The sequence below is a fragment of the Saimiri boliviensis genome, chromosome X, assembly GCF_048565385.1.
Source record: "Saimiri boliviensis isolate mSaiBol1 chromosome X, mSaiBol1.pri, whole genome shotgun sequence".
Classification (NCBI taxonomy): Eukaryota; Metazoa; Chordata; class Mammalia; order Primates; family Cebidae; genus Saimiri; species Saimiri boliviensis.
In genome coordinates, this window is record NC_133470.1 from 73207919 (window position 1) to 73230855 (window position 22937).

General features: G+C 35.8%; 1 protein-coding gene across 1 annotated transcript in view; it reads left to right on the top strand.

The window, feature by feature from the left end:
- Window positions 1-22937, top strand: part of DACH2 (dachshund family transcription factor 2) — a 263525-nt gene that overhangs the window by 92057 nt on the left and 148531 nt on the right. Inside the window, exon 2 of the mRNA XM_074391534.1 lies at window positions 7722-7853. Within this exon, the coding sequence (XP_074247635.1) occupies window positions 7739-7853 (115 nt within the window). The 5' untranslated portion in view covers window positions 7722-7738. The remainder of the gene's footprint in view (window positions 1-7721; window positions 7854-22937) is intronic.

The following is a 22937-nucleotide window of genomic DNA, read 5'->3' on the forward strand; positions in this document are numbered from 1 at the left end:
TGTTGGCTGCATAAATGTCTTCTTTTGAAAAGTGTCTGTTTATATCCTTTGCCCACTTGTTGATGGGCTTGTTTTTTCTTGTAAATCTGTTTAAGATCTCCATAGATTCCGGATAATAGCCCTGTGTCAGATGGATAGATTGAAAAAAAAAATTTCCCATTCTGTTGGTTGCCCATTCACTCTATTGATAGTTTCTTTTGCTGTGCAGAAGCTCTTACATTTGATTAGATCCCGTTTGTCTATTTTGGCTTTTGTTGCCATTGCTTTTGGTGTTTTAGTCATGAAGTCTTTGCCCATGCCAATGTCCTGAGTGGTATTGCCTATATTTTCTTCTAGAATTTTTATGGTTTTAGGCCTAATGTTTAAATCTTTAATCCATCTAGAGTTTATTTGTGTATAAGGTGTAAGGAAGGGATCCAGTTTCAGCTTTCTGCATATGGCTAGCCAGTTTTCCCAACACCATTTATTAAACAGGGAATCCTTTCCTCATTGCTTGTTTTTGTCAGGTTTGTCAAAGATCAGATCATTGTAGTTGTGTGGTGTTCTTTCTGAGGCCTCTGTTCTGTTCCATTGGTCTGTATCTCTGTTTTGGCACCAGTACCATACTGTTTTGATTACAGTATCCTTGTAATATAGTTTTAAAGCTCTAAAATAGTCTCCTTTGACTTCACATTTCACATCCAGGTCATACCGATGCAAGAGGTGGATTCCCATGATCTTGGGCAGCTCCACTCCTGTGGCTTGTAGAGTATAACCCCAATCCTGGCTATTTTCATGGACTGGTGTTGAGTGTCTGTGGCTTTTCCAGGCACATGGTACAAGCTGTCAGTGGAACTATTATTCTGAAGACTGTAGGACAGTGGCTTTCTGCTCATAGCTGCACTGGGCAGTGTGCTACTGGGGACTCTGTGTGTGGGGTCCCACCTCCCATTTTCCTTCCACACTGTCCTAGCAGAGGTTGTCCATGAGAACACTGCACCTACAGCAAGCTTCTGCCTGGACATCCAGGAGCTTCCATACATTCTCTGAAATCTAGATGGAGGTCCCTGAACCTCAGTTCTTGATTTCTGCGCACCCAGAGGCTTAACATCACATGGAAGCCACAAAGGCTTGGGTCTTGCACCCTCTGAAGCAACAGCCTGAGTTGTACGTTGGTCTCTTTTAGTCACAGCAGAGACATAGGGCACTAAATCCCAAGAGTGCACAAAGCAGCAAGGTCCTGGGTCCTACCTAGGAAACCATCTTAACCTCCTAGGCCTTTTGGCTTGTGATGGGAGGAGCTTCTGTGAAGACCTCTGACATGTCCTGGAGACATTTTCCCCATTGTTTTGGCAGTGAACATTTGGCTCCTTGTTACTTATGCCAATTTCTGCACTGGCTTGAATTTCTCCTCAGAAAGTGTTTTTCTTTCTATCACATCATAAAGGCTGCATTTTTTTTCAAACTTTTATGCTCTGTTTCCCTTTTAAATATAAATTCTAATTCCAAAACACATCTTTGTGAATACACAAAACTGAATGCCTTTAAGAGCACCCACGTCACATTTTGAATGCTTTGCTGCTTGGAAATTTCTTCCTTTAGATACCCTACATCATCTCTTTCAAGTTCTGTCTTCCACAGATCTGTAGGGCAGTGGAAAAATGCTGCCAGTCCCTTTGCTAAAACATAGCAAGAGTCACCTTTATTCTAGTTTTCAACAAGTTTCTCATCTCCATCTGAGACTGCCTCACCCTAGATTTTACTGTATCTATTTATATGGTATCTATCTTTACTTGTCACATAATAATTGTTTATGTTGTTGGTTGTTTCAGGTAGCTTCAAGTACAGTAACTGTACATTCTATGGTTAATATATAGTTTTGTATCTCAAAACATGTAGCAATGTGGATATATAATAAAATATTATTGTTATAATAAACTTAATTTAGGTGCTACCTAAATCTCTTGTTTTCTGGAGGTTGAAAATCAGTCTCTTAAAAGTTGTAGATTGAAAACAATTAGGATTCACATTTCCTTACATATTGTGCAAATGGAAACCTCTGAAATGTGATCACAAGTCTATTCATACATTTATATAAATATATCGATATTTAATTTGATGCACTCATTAAATTGAAAATGAAAAGAGCTGTCACAAAGTTTTCATATAATTGTGTTCACTATATTATATTGTTTTGCTTTCAAAAACAGATGCTTGATGTATTTGGCTTCAGTAAGTATAAGCATAAACTGATGATGAATAAAACCATCGGACAGTCAAAGAGTAAAACAAAGGCAAACACTTTCAGTGTTTGTGTGCACCATCTTTGTTTTTGTGCACTTCTCACTTTTGTCTTAATAGGATAGTCAGGTAGAATGAAATTGTGGAGAGAATGTAAAATAGACCTGCTTCTAGCGAAGCATACTTACCTACTAGCATTGGGCTAATAGCTCTTTTATTTCCTCCTGCTGTTGTCCCTTCTGAATCTGAATTTTGTTATTCTGCAGTCGTTTCCAGGGCATACTGTGTCAGACACCAGGGAATACAAAAGATAAGACTAATACATTTCTAGTTTATGGTAGTAAGCACCTTGCAGCCTTGGTAAGGGAGACATGACTAACATATAAAATTAATAAATGACTAGTTCATTATGGTTAATTCGGAAGTATTTCATTCCACTTAGACTCTTTGAAGTTTAACAGTGGATTGAAACTCATTTTAAAGACACGAACATTGATTCTTAAGATAAAGTGACTCAGATAGGCATACAGGTAGCTATAGAGAAATCCGATTTTAATATCCAGACTTTATGATTCCTCATTCAGTATGCTTTACATCATAATTTGGGCTAAACAAATACTAGCTTTGCTGTTTTCTCAGGCCCTTCTTGATGTTATAAATTACACCTTTAATTATTGTAACTATAAGGCAAGCAACATTAAAAATGCAGCATTTTAGAAAAATTAACATTTCTAGATGTACTGCTGCATTCTTTGTCTTTCATTTAAGTAGTATACATATGTTTAAAACACAAAATATCACAACGTTGAATAAAAACAACAAAGAATCATAGTAGTAGCTCTGTAGCAACGGAGCATGACATTGGTTGAGAATCATTATTCTGAAGAGTGGAAAATTGATTGCACAGTTGATTCTCTGGCACCTATGTGGTATATCCAAGGGAAGACAGGCTTCTGTAAAGCCACAAGAGGAGTGATCTTTAGGAAGCCAATTATTTTTCTGGAATGTAATTCATTATTGTGATTTAATATTCTCCTACTGACAGTTTGATACCTTTTAACAAGTACAAAATACATTTGGATTTTCATTAGCTGCTATGCAGAAGTTAGTACTACAATGTAATTTTAGACAAAAATAGATTATTGAATTTGAGGTTAATTTCCCATTATTAACCTCAAATTCAATAATCTATTTTCTACTTATAAAAGGCAATTTATTGTACTGTATTTTGAAAAGTATTGCTCATTTTCTACACAGAACCACCTTTCTAGAAAACAGGATAATGTATTCCTGTTAGTTTTGTTGAGTGCCCAGCATTTCAGGTAGTCTTCCTGCCTTTCTGGGCTAACTAGCCATGGAAAGAGTCATTCTTCTCCCAATGTTAGAAATTAGAAGTGTTTTGTCACCTACAATCTATATCTAATGCACACTCTCTCCCAGACTCACAATGATATATGCTGGTCATACCACTTCTGATCTAGATATCATAGACCTATGGCAAGTCAGGGCAGGTAATTCCTTAAAAAATATCTTGAAATGTCCTGTAATACTCTATAAAAATGGTCAAATAAGTCACCTTAGGGCAGAGTACAACTTACTGGAATTTTTATATAATATTAAAAGAGTTCTTATGACTCAAATTTTCTTAAACAAGAATATTGTCAATTCCGTGGTACCAGAAAGACAATTAATAATTATCCTAATAATAATGTATATAAACAGGAAACATTTAAAATTTAATATATCACCAGTGGGCTGGGTGCAGTGGCTCATCCCTCCAGTCTTAGAACTTTGGGAAACCAAGGTCGTTGGATCACTTGTGCTCAGAAGTTCAAGATCAGCCTGAGCAACATTGTGAAACCCAGTCTCTGTATAATAATAATAATAATAATAATAATAATAATAATAATAAATCAGCCAGGCTTAGTGAAACATGCCTGTAGTCTCAGAAGGTTGAGGTAGGAGGATCCATTGAGCCCGGGAGTTTGAAGTGCAGTGAACTGTGATTGCATCACTGCACTCCAGCCAGCCTCAACAACAGAGTGAGACCTTGTCTGAAAAAAATTAAAAAATAAATTACCAATGGACAATTTGTAATTCATGATTACTCAATGACAGAACAGATGAACTTTATATAAATTGTAAAAAAGCCTGATATCAATACATAGCTTAAATTCAAATTCAGAAAAAAAATAATATCAAAGCAAATAAAGTTGAGCTTATATCCTTCGCTAAAAGAAATAGATTTAGTGCAGCATTTCTCAACTATGTTCTACAAAGTTTTAGTATCCTTAGAATGAATAACAGGTATTCCATTTTATGTCTTTTTTGAAAATTCATTAAAATATTTCATGTGTAAAGCTTTGGAAAAACTGCCATTAAAAAAAACCTGGAGTACCTGGGTTTAAACCCCAATTTCAGGATTTATTAGCTGTATGACATTAGACAAGTTATTCAGTTTCCGTCTTGGTTTACTGACCTGAAACATGGAAATGTAGAGTATAATATTATTACACTCTTAAGGTTTATTTGAATATTATATATGTATGTATTATATATTCAAAATACTATATGTATATGTATATGTATATGTATATGTATATGTATATGAGAGAGAGAGAGAGAGCTTGCAAGATTGTGTGGCATATTGTAAGTGCCAGATAAGATTTTTATTAACTTGTTGTTACCTAATTTGGCCTGGGAATTTTCTTACCCAGTTTCTCCGTTTTTAAATAGATGCTCTTTTAACATTTTGTGGAAGAAGTCGTCAAATAAAAAAGTAGTTTGGGAAAAGTTGATATAAGACAGGTTCTGTATGGTCTACAAGAAAGTCAACAGTTGTTTGGCAACTTAAAATTTTATTAGGCACATTGAGGCTAAGGGACAGTAGTTTGCTCAAAGCAGCAGCCCGCTTTCTCTTGAGATCGGTTTTGTGGACTACACTATATGTCATGGTGTCTGTCCTACCAACCCTTCTTAACTGTGGCTTTCTCTTTTTGGCTCAATTACTAAGTACAAATTCGCTGCCTGATTGTACATCCTCTAACTGTTGTTTTGTTGAGGCAAGTGGAACTTTAGCACAGATCGAGTGTATTCTCTCTTAATATCTCTATCTGTAACTCAACAGATACTTGCAAAATATAGTCAACTTTTAGTGCTCACATCATTTGATGGCTACGCTGATGTCTGGCAAAATGCAGCTCCTATTGAATGTTTTGAGATCCTCCCAAAGCTGTATTTTTTCAGCTTTTCTCTCACAGCCATAGAACTGAACTAAATTTTAATCTTGTGTCTATCCATGAATGGTGATACTTAGGAACCAATGGAATTTTGTTCTTCATTAGGGTAGCCCATAATTACCTTCATGTCGTTTCTTTGCTCTTTCAGTCTCTAACTTTTAGATCTGTATGGCTTTCCCATTGTTGCATTCTGAAATTTTTAGAGTCCGAGTGTTTGTTTGTTTTTTTTTTTCTTTCTGAATAGAAAACACATTTAGTAAATTTTTTAGAGTTCAAGTATTTTTCTGGGTATAATTCAGAGCATAAGTTTTTATTGAAAATAAACCCAAATACTACCTCTGTTTGGAAAGATTTGCATCTTCTCAGTTGATTTGTAGAGAATTTCAAAACTGTTTCCAGACCAGTTTCACTATAAAGAAATCACGCAAACACACCAACATAGTAACCAGCTAACATCACAATGACGATATCAAATTCACACATATCAATAGTAATCTTGAATGTAAATGGGCTAAATGCCCCACTTGAAAGGCACAGAGTGGCAAGCTGGATATAAAAGCAATACCCCATGGTATTATGTCTTTGAGAACTCCATCTAACATGTCATTGACACTCATAGGCTCAAAATAAAGGGATGTAGAAAAATCTATCAAGCAAATGGAAAACAGAAAAAACATAGGAGTTACAATCCTAATTTCAGAAAAACAGATTTCTAACCAATAATGATAAAAAAGACAAGGAAGAGCATTACACAATGGTAAAAATATTCAATTCAACAAGAAGAGCTAACTATTCTAAATATATATGTGCCCAACACAAGAGTACCAGTATTCAGAAAGAAAGCAACGATGTCCTCCCAAAAGTCTACTGAATTCAAGTTAATTATTTTTAGATAATGTCCCTAATTATCTACTTGTACACTGCTACCATGGGCCAAAAAGAAAAAAAAAATCTGGGTAGATTTTGAGGCATTATTTCAGAATTCAGCAAAATTCATCCTACCACAAAAATATGATTCAAGGAAAAGAAGGGAAATATCAGTTGTTCAAAAAAAAAAAATACCTGTCATTAGAAGATCCTGATTCTAAGAGGTATAATAAATCCTTATCAAACATGTAAGGGGAAGTAAACACAGCCTAAACTGTCTAACTGTGTGCTTGATAGAATAACTAAGGTTCTATTTTGCCACTCTGAACTCCTTATAAGTGTACCAGTAGATGATTAGGGACATCATCTAAAAATTAAGTTGAATTCACTAGACTTTTGGGAGGACATCGTTGAAGCATGGATTGTTCTGGTACTTTTAGTACTTGTTTCCTTATATATGGTTGTGTTGCTGTCTGATACGAACTTCCTAGGATGAATAATTTCAAATTTATGTATTCACATTTTATCCATGGCCATTCCCCCACACCTCATCTTTTTACACCATTATGCTGAGAATTTTATTTTAATATCTGCTTTACATTAATACAAAAGAATGTAACTATACTACAGAGGCTGGCTGTATAGGTGGCATGCCGTGTTTTCCTTAATTTGCTCCCTCAGTGTATAAGTATGAGGCTGATAAAAATGTAGAAAGAATACCTGCATTCTTTTCCTTCTTCTCCCCCTCCCGGCTAAGCTGATCCTCATAGGCTAGGCAGCCTATCCTTTATAAAAATGCCAGCAAGGATATGCACTAGAAAAGGGTTCCTTTAGATATGCACTAAGGAGGATATGCACTAAAAGGAGTTTCTTTTAGAATTTCTGAGTGCTCCCACTGACCAGGTTGTTTTAGATGGAATTTACTACCTAGCGAGTTCTGTCCAAAATAGCAGTCTAAAATTCTTAGCAGACAAAATAATACATTACCAATAATCTTGGAATTTTAAAAACCATTTGCATTTTACAATCTTCATTTACTTTATGTTTCAAATTGGGGATCAGACATATATTTAATATACCTTTTTTAAGTTTATAAACTATTGTAGCATGAAGAAATTACAAGAGTTGAAAGTTACATTGTTAAAGTATTAACAAATTCAACTTTAAGTTAATTTTGGTTTGTGCTATGCAGCATAGCTTTGTTAAATAAATCTATCCAGCTTTCAGTTACATTAAGAAATGATCCCCATTTTACAAAGTGTCATCCATACACCAAACCTCAGTATCATGCAGTATACTCAAGTGAAAAACCTGTATTTGTACCCCCAAATCTAAAATAAAAGGTGAAATTATTGACATAAATAAATAAATGAAATGGAATAATTCTGATTTTAGGTATAACAGCTGCAGCAATGGCTGAGGCAATGAAACTGCAGAAGATGAAGCTTATGGCTATGAACACCCTTCAGGGAAATGGAAGCCAAAATGGGACTGAATCAGAGCCTGATGATCTTAATTCTAACACAGGTGAGTGTCTTCGAGAATCCCAGGACAGGTGACTCTTACTGTTTTATTGTGGGGCAGGAGAGAGGTGAGATGAGGATGGAGGGAAGAGAATAGTATGTCTACTTTTGTTATAAAGATACTCATGAGGATGCTTAGCCCTATTGCTAACTTGTACACTGAAATTAGAAAACAGTTACAAGTCATATCCTCATTTTGGAAGCATTTCTTTATCTTCACTGTTTTGCTGCGGTAGAAATGAATTATAATTCTTTTTTTTTTTTTTTTTTTTTTTTTTTTTTTTTTTTTTGAGACGGAGTTTCGCTCTTGTTACCCAGGCTGGAGTGCAATGGCGCTATCTCGGCTCACCGCAACCTCCGCCTCCTGGGTTCAAGCAATTCTCCTGCCCCAGCCTCCTGAGTAGCTGGGATTACAGGCACGCACCACCATGCCCAGCTAATTTTTTGTATTTTTTTTAGTAGAGACGGGGTTTCACCATGTTGACCAGGATGGTCTCGATCTCTCGACCTTGTGATCCACCCGCCTCGGCCTCCCAAAGTGCTGGGATTACAGGCTTGAGCCACCGCGCCCGGCCGAATTATAATTCTTATAGTACTCGCCATTGTGCTCTCTGCCTGCCAAAGGCTACTCCAGCATCACCCCACGTTTCTTACTCCATCCCATTCTAAATAATTTACCACTGAACGGCAATGCTGACAGTCCAGCTGGCTGGGCTGAATTCTTTTCAGCTGGAGTACTAATTCCTTAGCTAAATGAAGGTGCCAGCTGACTCCAGGAATTATATACAGGGGCTAATGAAAAGAGGTAGAACAGGGAGCAGGCAAAGAAGAAAAGATGGATGAAAGGAAAAGAAGACAGAGGTGACTTGTAGAGTGGAATGTCCTTTCCTCTCATATTACTTGTTTCTTTCTTTTACCCGGTGATCATTGCATGTTAGCCTTGATCATAAAACCCCTCAGATCTCTTTTGAAGATAGGTGAGATTATAATTATCAACATACATGAATGGATGGATGGACAGATGGAAATATGGATGGATGGATGGGTGGATGGATTGATGGATGGATGGATGGATGGATGGATGGAAGGATGATGGAAGGGTGGACAAATAAATAAAGGAAAGATTTAAGAAACATTTAATTTTATTTTAGGTTTAGAAGTACATGTGTAGGTTTGTTAAATAAGTAAACACATGGTCTGTGGGCTTGGTTTACATACAGATTATTTTGCTACTAGGGTACTAAACATAGTACATGACAGTTTTATTTCTTTTCTTAACTTCTCCCTCCTCCCACCCTTCTCCTTTGAGTAGCCCCAGTGTTTGTTGTTCTCTTTTTCCTGTTCATGTGTTCGCATCATTTAGATCCCACTCATAAGTGAAAACATGCAGTATTTGATTTTATGTTTCTGCATTAGTTTGCTATGGATAATGTCCTCACTCCATTCATGTTCCTGCAAAAGAAGTGATCTCATTGTTTTTTATTGCTGCATAGCATTCCATGGTGCACATTTATCACATTTTCTTTTTTTAATACATATTTTATTGTGTTTTAGGTTTTGGGGTACATGTGAAGAACATGCAAGATTGTTGCATAGGTACACACATGGCAATATGGTTTGCTGTCTTCCTCCCGATCCACTCTGTCATTGATGGACATTCAGGTTGATTCCATGTCAGCCTGACATGGAGTTGCTATTGTCAATAGTGCTGCAGTGAAACATGTGTGCATGTGTCTTCATGGTAGAACGATTTATATTCCTTTGGGCATATACCCAGTAGTGGGATGGTTGGGTCAAATAGTGTTTCTGTTTTTAGTTCTTTGGGGATTCACCACACTGCTTTCCCTAATGGTTGAATTAATTTACACTTCCATCAGCAATGTATAAACATTCCCCTTTCTCTACAACATTGCCAGAATCTCTTATTTTTTGACTTTATAGTAATAGCCATGACTGGTGTGAGATGGTATCTCATTGTGGTTTTGATTTGCATTTCTCTAATAATCAGTGGTGTTGAGCTTCTTCCATATGCTTCCTGGTCACATGTATGTCTTCTTTAGAAAAGTGTCTGTTCATGTATTTTGCCCACATTTTAACAGAGTTGTTTGTTGCTTGTACATGAAAGTTCCTTGAAGATTCTTTATATTAGACCTTTGCCAGGTGTATAGTCTGCAAATATTTTCTCCCATTCTCTAGGTTGCCTTCTTACTCTGCTGATAGTTTCTTTGGCTGTAAAGAGCTTTAATTAGTTCCCATTTCTCACTTTTTGCATTTGTTGCAATTGCTTTTGGCATCTTCTTCATGAAATCTTTGTCAGTTCCTATGCCTAAAATGACATTTATTTCTCCCAAGGTTTTCACATTTAGAGGTTTTATATTTAGGAATTTAATCCATCTTGAGTTGATTTTTGTATATGCTGTAAAGAAGGGGTTCAATTTCAGTCTTCTGCATATAGCTAGCCAGTTATCCCAGCACCATTTATTGATTAGAGTGTCCTTTTCCATTGCTTGTTTTTGTCAGCTTTATTAAAGTGCATATGGTTGCACGTCTGTGGTTTTTGTTCTGGGTTAGCTATTCTGTAACATTGGTCTATCTATGTGTTTGTTTTGTAGTTGCAGTATGGAATTTTGTTTACTGTAGCCCTGTAATATAATTTGAAGGCAGATAACACGATGCCTTCAGTTTTGTTCTTTTTGCTTAGGATTGCTTTGGGTATTTGGAATCTATTTTGGTTCCATGTGAATTTTAGAATAGCTTTCTCTAGACCTATCAAAAACATCATTGATAGTTTGATAGGAATAGCATTGAATTTTTAAATTGCTTTGGGCAGTATGACCATTTTAACAATATTATTCTTCCTATCCAAGAACATGACATGTTTTTCCATTTGGTAATGAATTCCCTCAGCATTTGCTTGTCTGAAAAGGATCCTATTTCTCCTTCACTTATGAAGCTTAGTTTAGCCGGATATGAAATTCTTTTTTTTTTTTTTTCTTTTGAGATGAAGTCTTACTCTATCACCCAGGCTGGAGTGCAGTGGCACGATCTTGGCTCACTACAACCTCCACCTCTTGGGTTCAAGCAATTCTCCCTGCCTTAGTCTCCCAAGTAGCTGAGATTACAGGTGCCCGTCACCATGCCTGGCTAATTTTTATATTTTTAGTAGAGAAGGGGTTTAACCTGTTGGCTAGTCTAGTCTCAAACTCCTGATCTGAGTTGCTCCACCCACATCAGCATCCCAGTGTTCGGGGATTATAAGTGTGAGCCAATGTGTCTGGCCACGGATATGAACTTCTAGGCTGGAATTTCTTTCCTTTAACAATGTTGAATATCGCCCCCCAGTCTCTTCTGGCTTCTAGGGTTTCTGCTGAGATGTTTGCTGTTATTCTGATTGTCTTCCTTACGTTGTTGACCTGTCCATTTTTCTATGGCTGCCTTTACCATTTTTTCTTACATGTCAGCCTTTTAGAATCTGATGATCATGTGTCTTGGGGATGATCTTCATGTGAAGTATCCTGTGAGGGTTTACATAATTCCATATTTCTCAGATATTTTGTTTGTTCCTTTTTTTTTTCTTTTTTTAAATGATCAAAAGGTTGAAATTTTATTAGATAAAGATGCTATTAGTAGAGGAACATATGGAAGCTCTAGCAAATGTTGCCCAACTGGCTACCAGTGGCAGAGTTAAGTCGGGGGTTAGCCAAGTTTGGGTCAAAGTGGGACTGCTGTGCCAGAAGTTGGCACTGAGCCTTGGCTGAAAAGCAGTGGTGGAGCAATGTTCATGCTCCCTGGCACTGCAACTGTGGCCTCAATTGGGGCTGTGGCACCTGTGCTGGTTTGCCCTGGGGCCCAAGACTTGTGGAGGTCCCCTTGGACTTGGAAGTTGTCCCCAAAAAACTTTCAGGTGGCTCTTTGCCTCAGTATAAAAGTGTGTTGGAAGGGTGCAGGGGAGTAGGGTGATTCTCCCATTCCCAGTTTTGCACAGGTCCCTGTGGGGAGCATGAATCTCCCTGGGGGCTCTCACTCACTCACCCTTTCCATGTTCGGGAGTTTCTCTTGGCTATTTTAACAATATCAGTTCTTCCTATCCAAGAGCATGAAATGTTTTTCCATCTGGTAATGAATTCCCTCAGCATTTGCTTGTGTGAAAAGTGTCTTATTTCTCTTATGAAACTTAGTTTGGCTGGATATGAAATTCTATTTTGTTTTTGAGATGGAGTCTTGCTCTATCACCCAGGCTGAAGTGCAGTGGCACAGTCTTGGCTCACTACAACTTCCACCTCCTGGGTTCAAACAATTCTTCCTGCCTCAGCCTCCCAAGTAGCTTACAGGTGCCCACCACCGTGCCTGGCTAATTTTTGTATTTTCAGTAGAGAAGGGGTTTCACCATGTTGGCCAGGCTAGTCTCAAACTCCTGATCTCAGGTGATCCATCTGCCCCGGCCTCCCAAAGTGCTGGGATTATAGGTGTGAGCCACCCTACTGGCTGATATTTTTTAAGATGCTGATATCTAACAGGGTGGTGGCCAGCTTCATTCCTCTCTGTCCTCTGTTTTTGCCTGCTGCTTTGATATATCCCGACATTATTTATCTGTTGATTGGCTTGCACGGTCAGTGTTCTCCAGCCCTTGAGATCATCAGTTTAGATCACTTTTCTCCATGAGATCAGGGCACATGAACTGCTTCTAGTTAATCCTGGTGGCTCCATTCCCCAAATATTTTTCATTAAAAAAACAGGCAATTAAAGATGGTTTTGGGATCCAGAGATTTCCAAGCTAACTCTGCAGTTAACTTCAATATAATGTGATAGATGGATTGGCAGCAACTTTACATCGTTTTATTCTAGGTGTCTGGAAATTCAAGCATAGTGGGGCTTTATTTTGCACGGAAGTGGGAAGAGCAATTAAAGAGGAAAATTATTAAATGAAATCAGTATGAGAAACTACTCTGACTTTAGGACAGTGTAGATCACCTCATGTAAAATGACAGTTTTCGTGGTGAAATACAAGGTGAGAATTGCCCTCTAACCAGTGCTAACAGTGACTTTTTTCCCACATAGCCTGGATACAATTTATTGGGGAATCAACAGAAAATGCATGTTTTACTGGTTTCTTGGAAACTGAAAACAACCTATATATAAGAATAAAATTAACACTAAACAATAATAATAGCAACAGTAAGAATAGTTACTAGTTATTATGTACTAAGTATCCCACATATTAATTCATTTAATTTTTAACAAAATCCTGAGAAAAAGATACTTTTAATACTCCCCTTTTATAGGTCAGGAAACAGAAGCACAAAGGTTCAGCCTTGCCCATAATCATAAAACTAGTAAGTTGCAGTTCTAAATTTGAGTCTTGTGTCTAGTTAAATCCGAAGTGTTAGGTTTTCTCATATTATGCATCCTCTTTAATGCTTGTTTGTAATGAGAATTTGACTTTATCAATCCCTGGAATAAAAAATGTTAAAATGAAGATACAGTGAGAAAACTGATTAGCAGTTTCCTAATCTTAATGGCAATTAATTCATACTGGCTTTCAAATCTTAAAGTGACTTAAAAGTGACCAATATTTAAAAGGAAGCCTCTTATAACCCAATGTTGTTATAGAGGAGTGTTTTGTACCGGTAAAAATTGGTGAGAGTTCACACAGTAATTTCTGTCATGTTTGCCTCAGGACTACCGGTTTCTGGAAAAAAAAAATTCTGAAAAGTTTTTATGTATCTCCTTTGTAATAAGCTATCATATTTGAGAGCTATACTGGTAGCTAATTTTAAACTTGCTAAATAGTTAATAATGTTCCTGGCCAGATATACTCTGCCTAATTCTGAATATTTATCATTGTGATAAAATAAAGTATAGATTTCCATCTGTGTATGATGTTATACTTGGTGCACTAGAAATGGAGTGATGGAAGTCATTGTCCTCGACCATGCAGAAATTACAATCTAATTGTCTTTATCTTGATGAAATGAAGTGAATCTGACTTGAAGTATTATAATAATAATTATTATATAGATTTAAATGAAGTTTCTGAAGCTTTTCAAAGTCTGAATAAAAGAAATCCCTGCTCTACTGGAAAGTAAAACTACTGTAATTTCATAAAGGATAATTTGTGAATGAAAATGTATTTCAAGAATTTTAGATCTGAAAATTTTTGGTAATCTGGGGACTAGTGTGTCTTTATTTAAACTGAGATCAAAGACTGGGCTTGATTTATCTTTGTTTTTAACTTTTCTCTACTTTAGTGCCTTCCAAGAAGGGACAAAAGTAGATAACCTCAACAAGGGAGATCAGGGTTCGTAGCTTTTAGGGTCTGATTACTAGTTATGGGGATATCCTTTCTGAATGCTCATGGTTCAAGTAGGACTGGGAAATTGGCTATTTGATCCAAAAGAAAGCTAGATCTTGGAGAAACATTAAAACGTTATATACAAGATGTGTACTAGATCTAATCAGGCAAAGGAAAAGCAGTCAATTTGGTAAATACTCAATTGAGTAGGTTGTGGGGTATCCCAAGGAATACACATCGAATGTTTCCATCAGTTAGGTGGTGACACAGAATTGAGTGTTAGATTATCAAATGCAGTTATTTTCAGTTTTGTTGTAAAAAATTGCAGTTGTATATTTGAAGTCACTAGCAAATAATAGACATCCCATGAAGGGCAAGTACATAAATGAAATAAGCAGTGTGGCTTGTGACCATTTCTAAACCACTTGAGGAGGGATTAGAATAATTCTTGAATATGATTCTCAAAAGATTCAATTTTCATATTTATTAGGCTCCACGAGGTACAATATTTCAACAGTTATAAAGGCAATATGTTGGTAGTCTGAGGAGAGAAGACAAAAAATCACTCTACGTCAAATGCTTATGATCTAGGTATGAGAGGAGATAAGGGAATCAATATACAAATGAGTATACTCTGTCATGGAATGTGGTAAAAGCAACAAGAAGAATTGTGAGAATATAGAGAAAGAAGAAATTACTTTTAAGATAATCAGAAAGGGATTCAATTGTAGGATGTAGCATTTGAACTGGTCTTTGAAAGAAGTGAATTTGAAAATCAGAAAAAAAAAAAAAGCAGATAGCTTTGAATGAAGTATTAAATAGATTGTCTCTTGGTGTTGAGTGCCTCCAGATCAAGGAGTATATCATCAAGACTTTGTACAAGGTGGAAGAGACTATGAAATAGAGCTCCTCTATCCCCACTTATCTGTACATAATGGCCTCGGTGATTACATAGATCAATCATTAAAATAAAACAAGCCTTCAACAAATAAACACACTGTATTATTCCCCTGGACAGTCATTTTTACATCGTGATTCTCAGCTATCTCAGGACATTTCTAGGAGATGGGTAAGAGTTGAAGACATGGCTTGAGGAAATTTTATGTTTGATTAATAGAAAATTTTGATCAATTATGTTTTTAGGTTAACTACAAAGCACCTGTTGTTTGCAATCTTATTGACAAAGATTTCTAAAATTAAAATTTAGAGTCCTAAGTGACTTCAGATAATTAAATCCCAACCCTTCGTACTATAGATGATGTTTGAAGCATAAGAAATTGGCATGTAATCATACAGCTATTTAATGAGAGAGCTGGCACTGATTCATAGTTCCTTGATTTTTCTGCCATAACACTATGCTTCTAATGTTCAAATCAATTTCTAGTATAGGTTAAGCTACATAATCAAATTTCTTTCTTTTATATTGAGTCTCAGTCAATAAGCCTAGACATTGTGATGCAGCTGATAAAGGAGATTGTCCTTAATTTGGCTTGACGAATATTTTGTTTACAAAATAGTTATCAGACTTCAGATTAGACCTGACCTGACCTCAAGATCTACTCTGGGAATTACTATTTTGACTACATCTCTGATAGATTTTCTTTCTTGATTCTATCTTTCTTTCTCTTCAATTAAGTAAGGTGTAGAAAACAAATGTTTCATTTGGAGTTCTGAAACTGTCCAATTAATCAAGTCATATATATATATTATATATATATATATAATATATATATATATATATATAAAATAAAGTAGTATTCAGCCATAAAAATATAACACAATTCTGTCATTTGCAACAACATGGATGGAACTGGAGGTTAATATGTTAAGTGAAGTATGCGAGGCACAGAAAGGCAAACATTGCATATTATCACTTATTTGTGGGAGCTAAAAATTAAAATGAGTGAATACATGGGGATAGGGAGTAGAAGGTGGCTCAGAAGGGTAATGTGGGGTGAGGTGGGAAGAGGATGTGGGGAGGGTTAATGGATACAAAGATAGAAAGAATGAAAAAAAAAAAAACTAGTATTTACCAGCACAACAGGGTTACTATAGTCAAAAATAATTTAATTGCACACTGAAAAATAACTAAAAGAGTGTAATTGGATTGTATTCTTTGTGAATAACACAAAGGATAAATGCTTGAGGTGATAGATACCCCTTTTACCCTGATGTGATTATTATGCTTTGTATGCTGGTATCAAAATATCTCTCATGTAATCCATAAATATACTTACCATGCACCCACAAAAATTAACAATTAATATTAAAAAATCTAGTTAGATCCACAAATATTACAAATGATTAAATATGATTTAGAATTGTATATTGTTTTAACTATAAACTCAATGATTAAGTCCCTACTTTGAAATCAAGCTGAGTGCATATTATCTTTCCTGCTTTCTTCCTAAGGGTAGCATTTGTTTTCATAAGATACAATTATAAATAGAAATGAATGGTCTCTCTTCCTTGAATTTATCTGTGGTCATATGAATCTTTTACCTGAGAGCAGAACTTTTGGTTCTTATAAGCCACTTTCACAATGATTTGTGTAACCAGAAAACTTTAAAAATGAGTTTGTTTTTCAATTTAAGAGGGAGCACACTCTGTTTTAAATTGTGGCAAGGTTGCTATTTAATTTCATCATTGTTATTAGTTGCTAAATCCCCTGAAGGCAAAATATGACAGGTATAAAAACATGCCAAGTATTCAATTAAAATTTTTCTGTTGGTGTTAATATGTTTATCTATCTTGTCATTTAAAAAAGGATCATATTTTATTTTCTCCACATATTCCTTCTAACTTGTTATTCTGCCTCCCCATTAACCATTGATTTTTGCCATTTAATTGTGGAGGTATTGGCTTTTATTTGTTTGTGAAAGGCTTTATCAAAATACAAATTTAAAGATCATGTTTTCACAATTGAACTAAACAGAAAAATGTACAGCAATGTATCATCTTACTAGGGGGTATGAGATCAACCATTGTGTACTTTGCTCTTCACAAAAAGAAAACAACCAGGGTTGTCAGACAGCACATACTTCATTACCTAAGAAAGTTTCCACAACTATTGACACATCCTGAAATAAGCAGGACACTGACCTAAAAATACCAGTTGAGATGTTTGAATGTGTGTGAAAAAGGGTTTTCCTTCTGAGAGTTCTTGCATCTTCTGTTTTGCTTAAGTTGATATTTTTGGATGATTTGACAAGAGCAGAGACAGGAGAGTATGAAAATAGAGTCAGTCCCATTAGGCTTTAAAAGAATAGGCAAATTTAAGAGTTAGCATATTCTTATGCAAGAACAGAATTTTCTTTTTGAAGACAGACCTATAGTTTCTTTGATTTGAGGTTTTGTTTAATAGTTTCCTTAATGGCTGCACCATGACTTTGCATCAAGATTTCAGCATGAATAACAACTTGTTCATGTTTCATTTAACTTCAAATGAGAAATTCTGTTTTTTATTGTTTTAGGAAATTAGTCTGTGTACTGTTTCTCATGGAGCTTTATAATTAATCACTAAAGGTTATGGCTGTAGAGAGTTTGTGGGAAATAGATGTTTGAATGATTATAATTGTAGCTGTCAAATTAGAAATACAGTTATACAGTAGCAGAATCTATTTTTAAACTACAACAATGACTTTCAGGGTTGATCATTTACTTGTAGAAATAAATGGGGTATTTTTAACTGCGTTGCTTATTTCAGGAAGAACTATGCTCAGTGATGTTCTCTGGAGAACCCACCATTATAACCATGTAAACCTTTATCCTCTGAGTCCCTACTTGTTCTGACTTTTGTGTCAGTTTTACTTTCGTGGAGCAGATGTTGAGTACTTTACCTTTTGGAAAATACAGTTTATAGCGGAAAGAATCAAAGTGTACATGGTTGATTAACTTGCAAAGTTGAATTAGAAAATCCCAAGATTTTCATCTTTCTTTGTGTTATCCAAACACCTCATTAGATATGGAGCAAGATGTTTCTAGAGAATCAAGTGAGGAATTCTGTTTTTATTAGCTCCTGATATCAATAACTGTTTTGAGAGGATTTTTTCTGATAGAATTTTAAACTTTCACTACTCTACCCATCTTTCGTCTGTGCTTATGACCCCTTAAAAAGTAACCAACCCAAATGCCCATCAAGGATAGACTGAATAAAGAAAATGTGACACATATACACCATGGAATACTATGCAGCCATAAAAAAGATGAGTTCATGTCCTTTGCAGGGACATGGATGAATCTGGAAACCATCATTCTCAGCAAACTGACACAAGAACAGAAAACCAAACACTGCAGGTTCTCATTTATAAGTAGGTGTTGAGCAATGAGAACATGTGGACACAGGGAGGGGAACATCACACACTGGGGTCAGTTGGGGGGTGGGTGGCTAGAGGAGTGATAGCAGGAGATGGGGAGGTTAGAGAGGGATAACATTAGGAGAAATACCTAAAGTAGGTGAAGGGGTGGGGGTAGATGCAGCAAAACACTATGGCATGTGTATACCTATGTTAACAATCCTGCAAGCTCTTCTCATATACCCCAGAACTTAAAGTATAATAATAATAATAAGTCAGCCAGAAGAACCTATTGTTTTTTTCAGTACCCTTCTGTCACTCATTCCAGGAGTAAGCAACTCTCACTACTGGGTAACTGTTTATTATGTCTATGCCTGTTACCTCATCTAGTGAATTACATTTCTTGTTTTGTCAGTATTATTAAGGTCAGTTAGTATAAAGCCACGTCAGAGTTTGGCCCAACTCTTATCTCTTCCTCACAATTAATAATTTGAAATGATGTGATCTATCCTCATAGATCTTATTAGCCAACCCATAATCATTCTGATCTTCCTAGTCTTACCCTTTCCTCCTGACCCCAACTATGCTGTTATCAAATCAAAAGGCCGAACTTCACTTTTGAGAAGACCTAATCTGTGTTGAATATATTGTCTTGGTTCCTACACGTTATACTCTTGTACTGTTTCTGGGCTTTTGAAAATGAATGCTAAATATCTAGCTCTTCTACAGTTTTGTGTGGTTCAAAACAAGTGATTTCAAACAAGTCTCTCTTTGCGCCTTGGTTACAATGAATGAGTCTGGGATAATCATATTGCCTTTGAACTTTAATCTTATTATTATAATTCTTGAACATGATTAGTCTAGTGTCATCTTCTGCTTGTATTGTTTTGACTTAATGGGTACTCTCCTGAATCTGTTGCTCTCATAGTCCATACTATTTATTCCTTACTGAATCTTTCACTTAGTGATGTGACTTCAGGTTCTGAACCCATCCTTAGAAGTTTGAGGTTAGTGTCATGTGATCAAAATGTGCCTCTGTCCATGTTCCGTACACTGACAGAAACGTTTTTCCTGCTTTTGGGATTTGGAAAATACTTTTTTTTGTATCATTGCCTCAATTTAACATTTATTCATGGTTGATCATTCTTTGTGCCCCTGCTGGGAACTCTCTTCAGGTGTGCGATCTGACTGGATTTTCACAATATATTGATGAGCCAATTGTTTAGAATGGTCTCAAAACCCTTAGTAAAGTCAAAATAAATTATATCTATTGCTTCTCCTCTATCTCCCAGGCTGTCACTCTGTCACAGGAGATTAGATTTGCCTGACAAGACTCAATCTTTAAGAAGCCATGTAGGGTGTTATCCAGCATAATATTCCCTTCAAGGTATTTGCACATTGATTTGCAGTATCTTCCAAGACACACATGTTACCCTTACAAGTTAAATACAAACAGGTTAAAAATAACAGAAAGGGAAAATATAGGCAATGGTTCTTAAACTGGGCCAAGAAATAATATAATTTTATTTTTTTTCTAAAACTTTTGAAGAAATTATTATAAATGAGTTGTCCTATCTATGTTAGTTGAGAGATTGTGTTCATAAATGGAATTTACAATAATTATTGGTATATTCTATCTTTTAAAAAGTGTTCATTCATGAATTAGCTGGAACATGACAAAATATTCAATCATAATTTGATTAATACAATGCCAGATTTCAAAGGTTAATTTATAGCCTATATTGATTTTGAGTATCTATCTGTTTAGAGTATACATATTTCTGAAAATTAAAATAATAGTAATTCTGCAGTGTCATGGTATACATATATACTCTTAATATTTTGTTTCTATTTACTTTTTAAAAGGCACTTTAATAAGCATATAGTTTCACATAGAGCTGGGCTCATTAAATATCTCCCACATATAGTGGATTCTACTTTACACTGGACATAGTGTAAGAGATTCAAAAACAATCACTATTATTTTTTCTAAATCCTAATTTTCTATGATACTCGGATATTAACTCCATAGTCACGGATATGATCAGTATATACACTGAACCTACTTGATGCATTTAACTCAAGTAATAAATACTTGTGCTCTTATTGAAAGGTTTGGAAGTTCTGTAGTATCCAAAGTGAAAATTTTATGAGTTTTATTGAGGTGAAATTTACATACCATAAAATTCACTCTTTTGAAGTGTACAGTTTAGTGGTTTTAGTATATTTACAGAATTATACAACTACTATTATTATATAATTCTAGTCTTAATAACTTATTATCAAATTCCAGGAATATTTTATCACTCCATGAAGAAATCCTGTACCCATTAGGTTGCCCATTTCTCTGCATCTGCAGGAACCTGGAAACCACTAATCTACTATTACATTGTACACTTTATGGTTTTGCCTATCCTAGATATTTCATATAAATGGAATCGTACAATATGTGACCTCTTGTGTCTGATTTATTTCACTTAGAATAATTTTTTTTTTTTTTTTTTTTTTTTTTTTAATGAGACGGAGTTTTGCTCTTTTTACCCGGGCTGGAGTGCAATGGCGCGATCTCAGCTCACCGCAATCTCCGCCTCCTGGGTTCAGGCAATTTTCCTGCCTCAGCCTCCTGAGTAGCTGGGATTACAGGCACACGCCACCATTCCCAGCTAATTTTTTGTATTTTTTAGTAGAGATGGGGTTCCACCATGTTGACCAGAATGGTCTCGATCTCTTGACCTCGTGATCTGCCTGCCTCGGCCTCCCAAAGTGCTAGGATTACAGGCTTGAGCCACGGCGCCCGGCGGAATAATGTTTTTAAGGTTCATCCATATTGTAGCATGTATCAGAACTTCATTTATTTTAATGCCTGAAAAAGATTCTGTTTTATGAAAATACTACATTTTATTTGTCCATTTATCTGTTCATGGACATTTGTGTTGCTTCCACTTTTTGACTACTATAAATAATGTTGCTATAAACATCTGTGTACAGGATTTGTGTAGACATATGGTTTCATTTCTCTGAGATATATACCTAGGAGTAGAATTGCTGGGTCCAGTGATAATCGTTTTAAATACTTTAAAGAAATGCCAAAATTTTACATTTCCAAAGTGAATTTCATGGATTTCATAGTCACAGGTTGGTTTAAAAATTAGATTTTCATTAGCCAGCATTTTCTGGATACTCTGCACTCTATGGTCTTTCTTATGCAAATTTATTAATATTCCAACATTGTAGTTCCCCTTTTTAGAGGCAAGCTGATCCTGCCAACTAGCAGAAACTTCGATGCCTTCAATAATAAAAACAAAGGTTGTGACTTTAAAGAAAATTTAAGAAGTGAAATATGATTGTTTGGTTGATATAAGGAGAGAGGAATTGACTTCTGACTTTTCTAAAGTTTATGGTATAAATAATATAAAGCAGGAAAATAAATTATGCCACAAAGGGGTCATCATAGCAGGCATGCCTTTATCCCTACTAGTAATAGCTTCTTACTTTACTCTGCTTACATTTCCACCCTCTGAAGCTGAACAGTCTTACCCCATATGTGACCAGCAGCCAAGGGTTAGAATGCCAGGCTGCCGGGCGCAGTGGCTCAAGCCTGTAATCCCAGCACTTTGGGAGGTTGAGGCGGGTGGATCACAAGGTCAAGAGATCGAGACCATCCTGGTCAACATGGTGAAACCCCGTCTCTACTAAAAATACAAAACATTAGCTGGGCATGGTGGCGCGTACCTGTAATCCCAGCTACTCAGGAGGCTGAGGCAGGAGAATTGCCTGAACCCAGGAGGCAGAGGTTGCGGTGAGCCGAGATCGCGCCATTGCACTCCAGCCTGGGTAACCCGTCTCAAAAAAAAAAAAAAAAAAAAAAAAAAAAGCCAGGCTAACTTTAGGAGAGCTGTGTCTATGAAAGTATTGGTTCTGATGACAATACTGCTATGATGACCACTATGTGGTATAAAAAAAAGTGGGAGGTGGGGGCTGTGTGAGATTTTTCTACTTAAATACCATGAACAGAAGCACAAGGAGAGAAGAAAAAACAAATTCTGGGGAATTTGCCTCTGGGTAAACTGTCTTAAGGTACACTCTCATAGGTTCCGATAAGTCCTTAAGGGAATTATACCTTCCTAGATTTTTTTCTCTTCTTTTCTGGCATACTATGGAGAATTATGCCTAAATCTCAAACCTTAAGACAGTTAAATAAGACCCCTTTCAAAAGGATTAACATGCCAAATATTATATACATACAGGTTTATATTTATGTAGCATACACATAGATATTTTTATCTGTATATAAATATGTCATGGTAATGATAAAAGGATAGTCATTACACATAAGATAAACATTTATCAAAAATATTCTGAATATATTTCTCCCTAAATTGCACTGTAAATAATAAAATAGTAAAATGTGAAGTGAAATAAAAAAAAATAGAACACAATTATAGGCAGCGAAAATTAGTAGCTATTTAATATAAAAGAAGAATATAGTTGGAGAAACGTT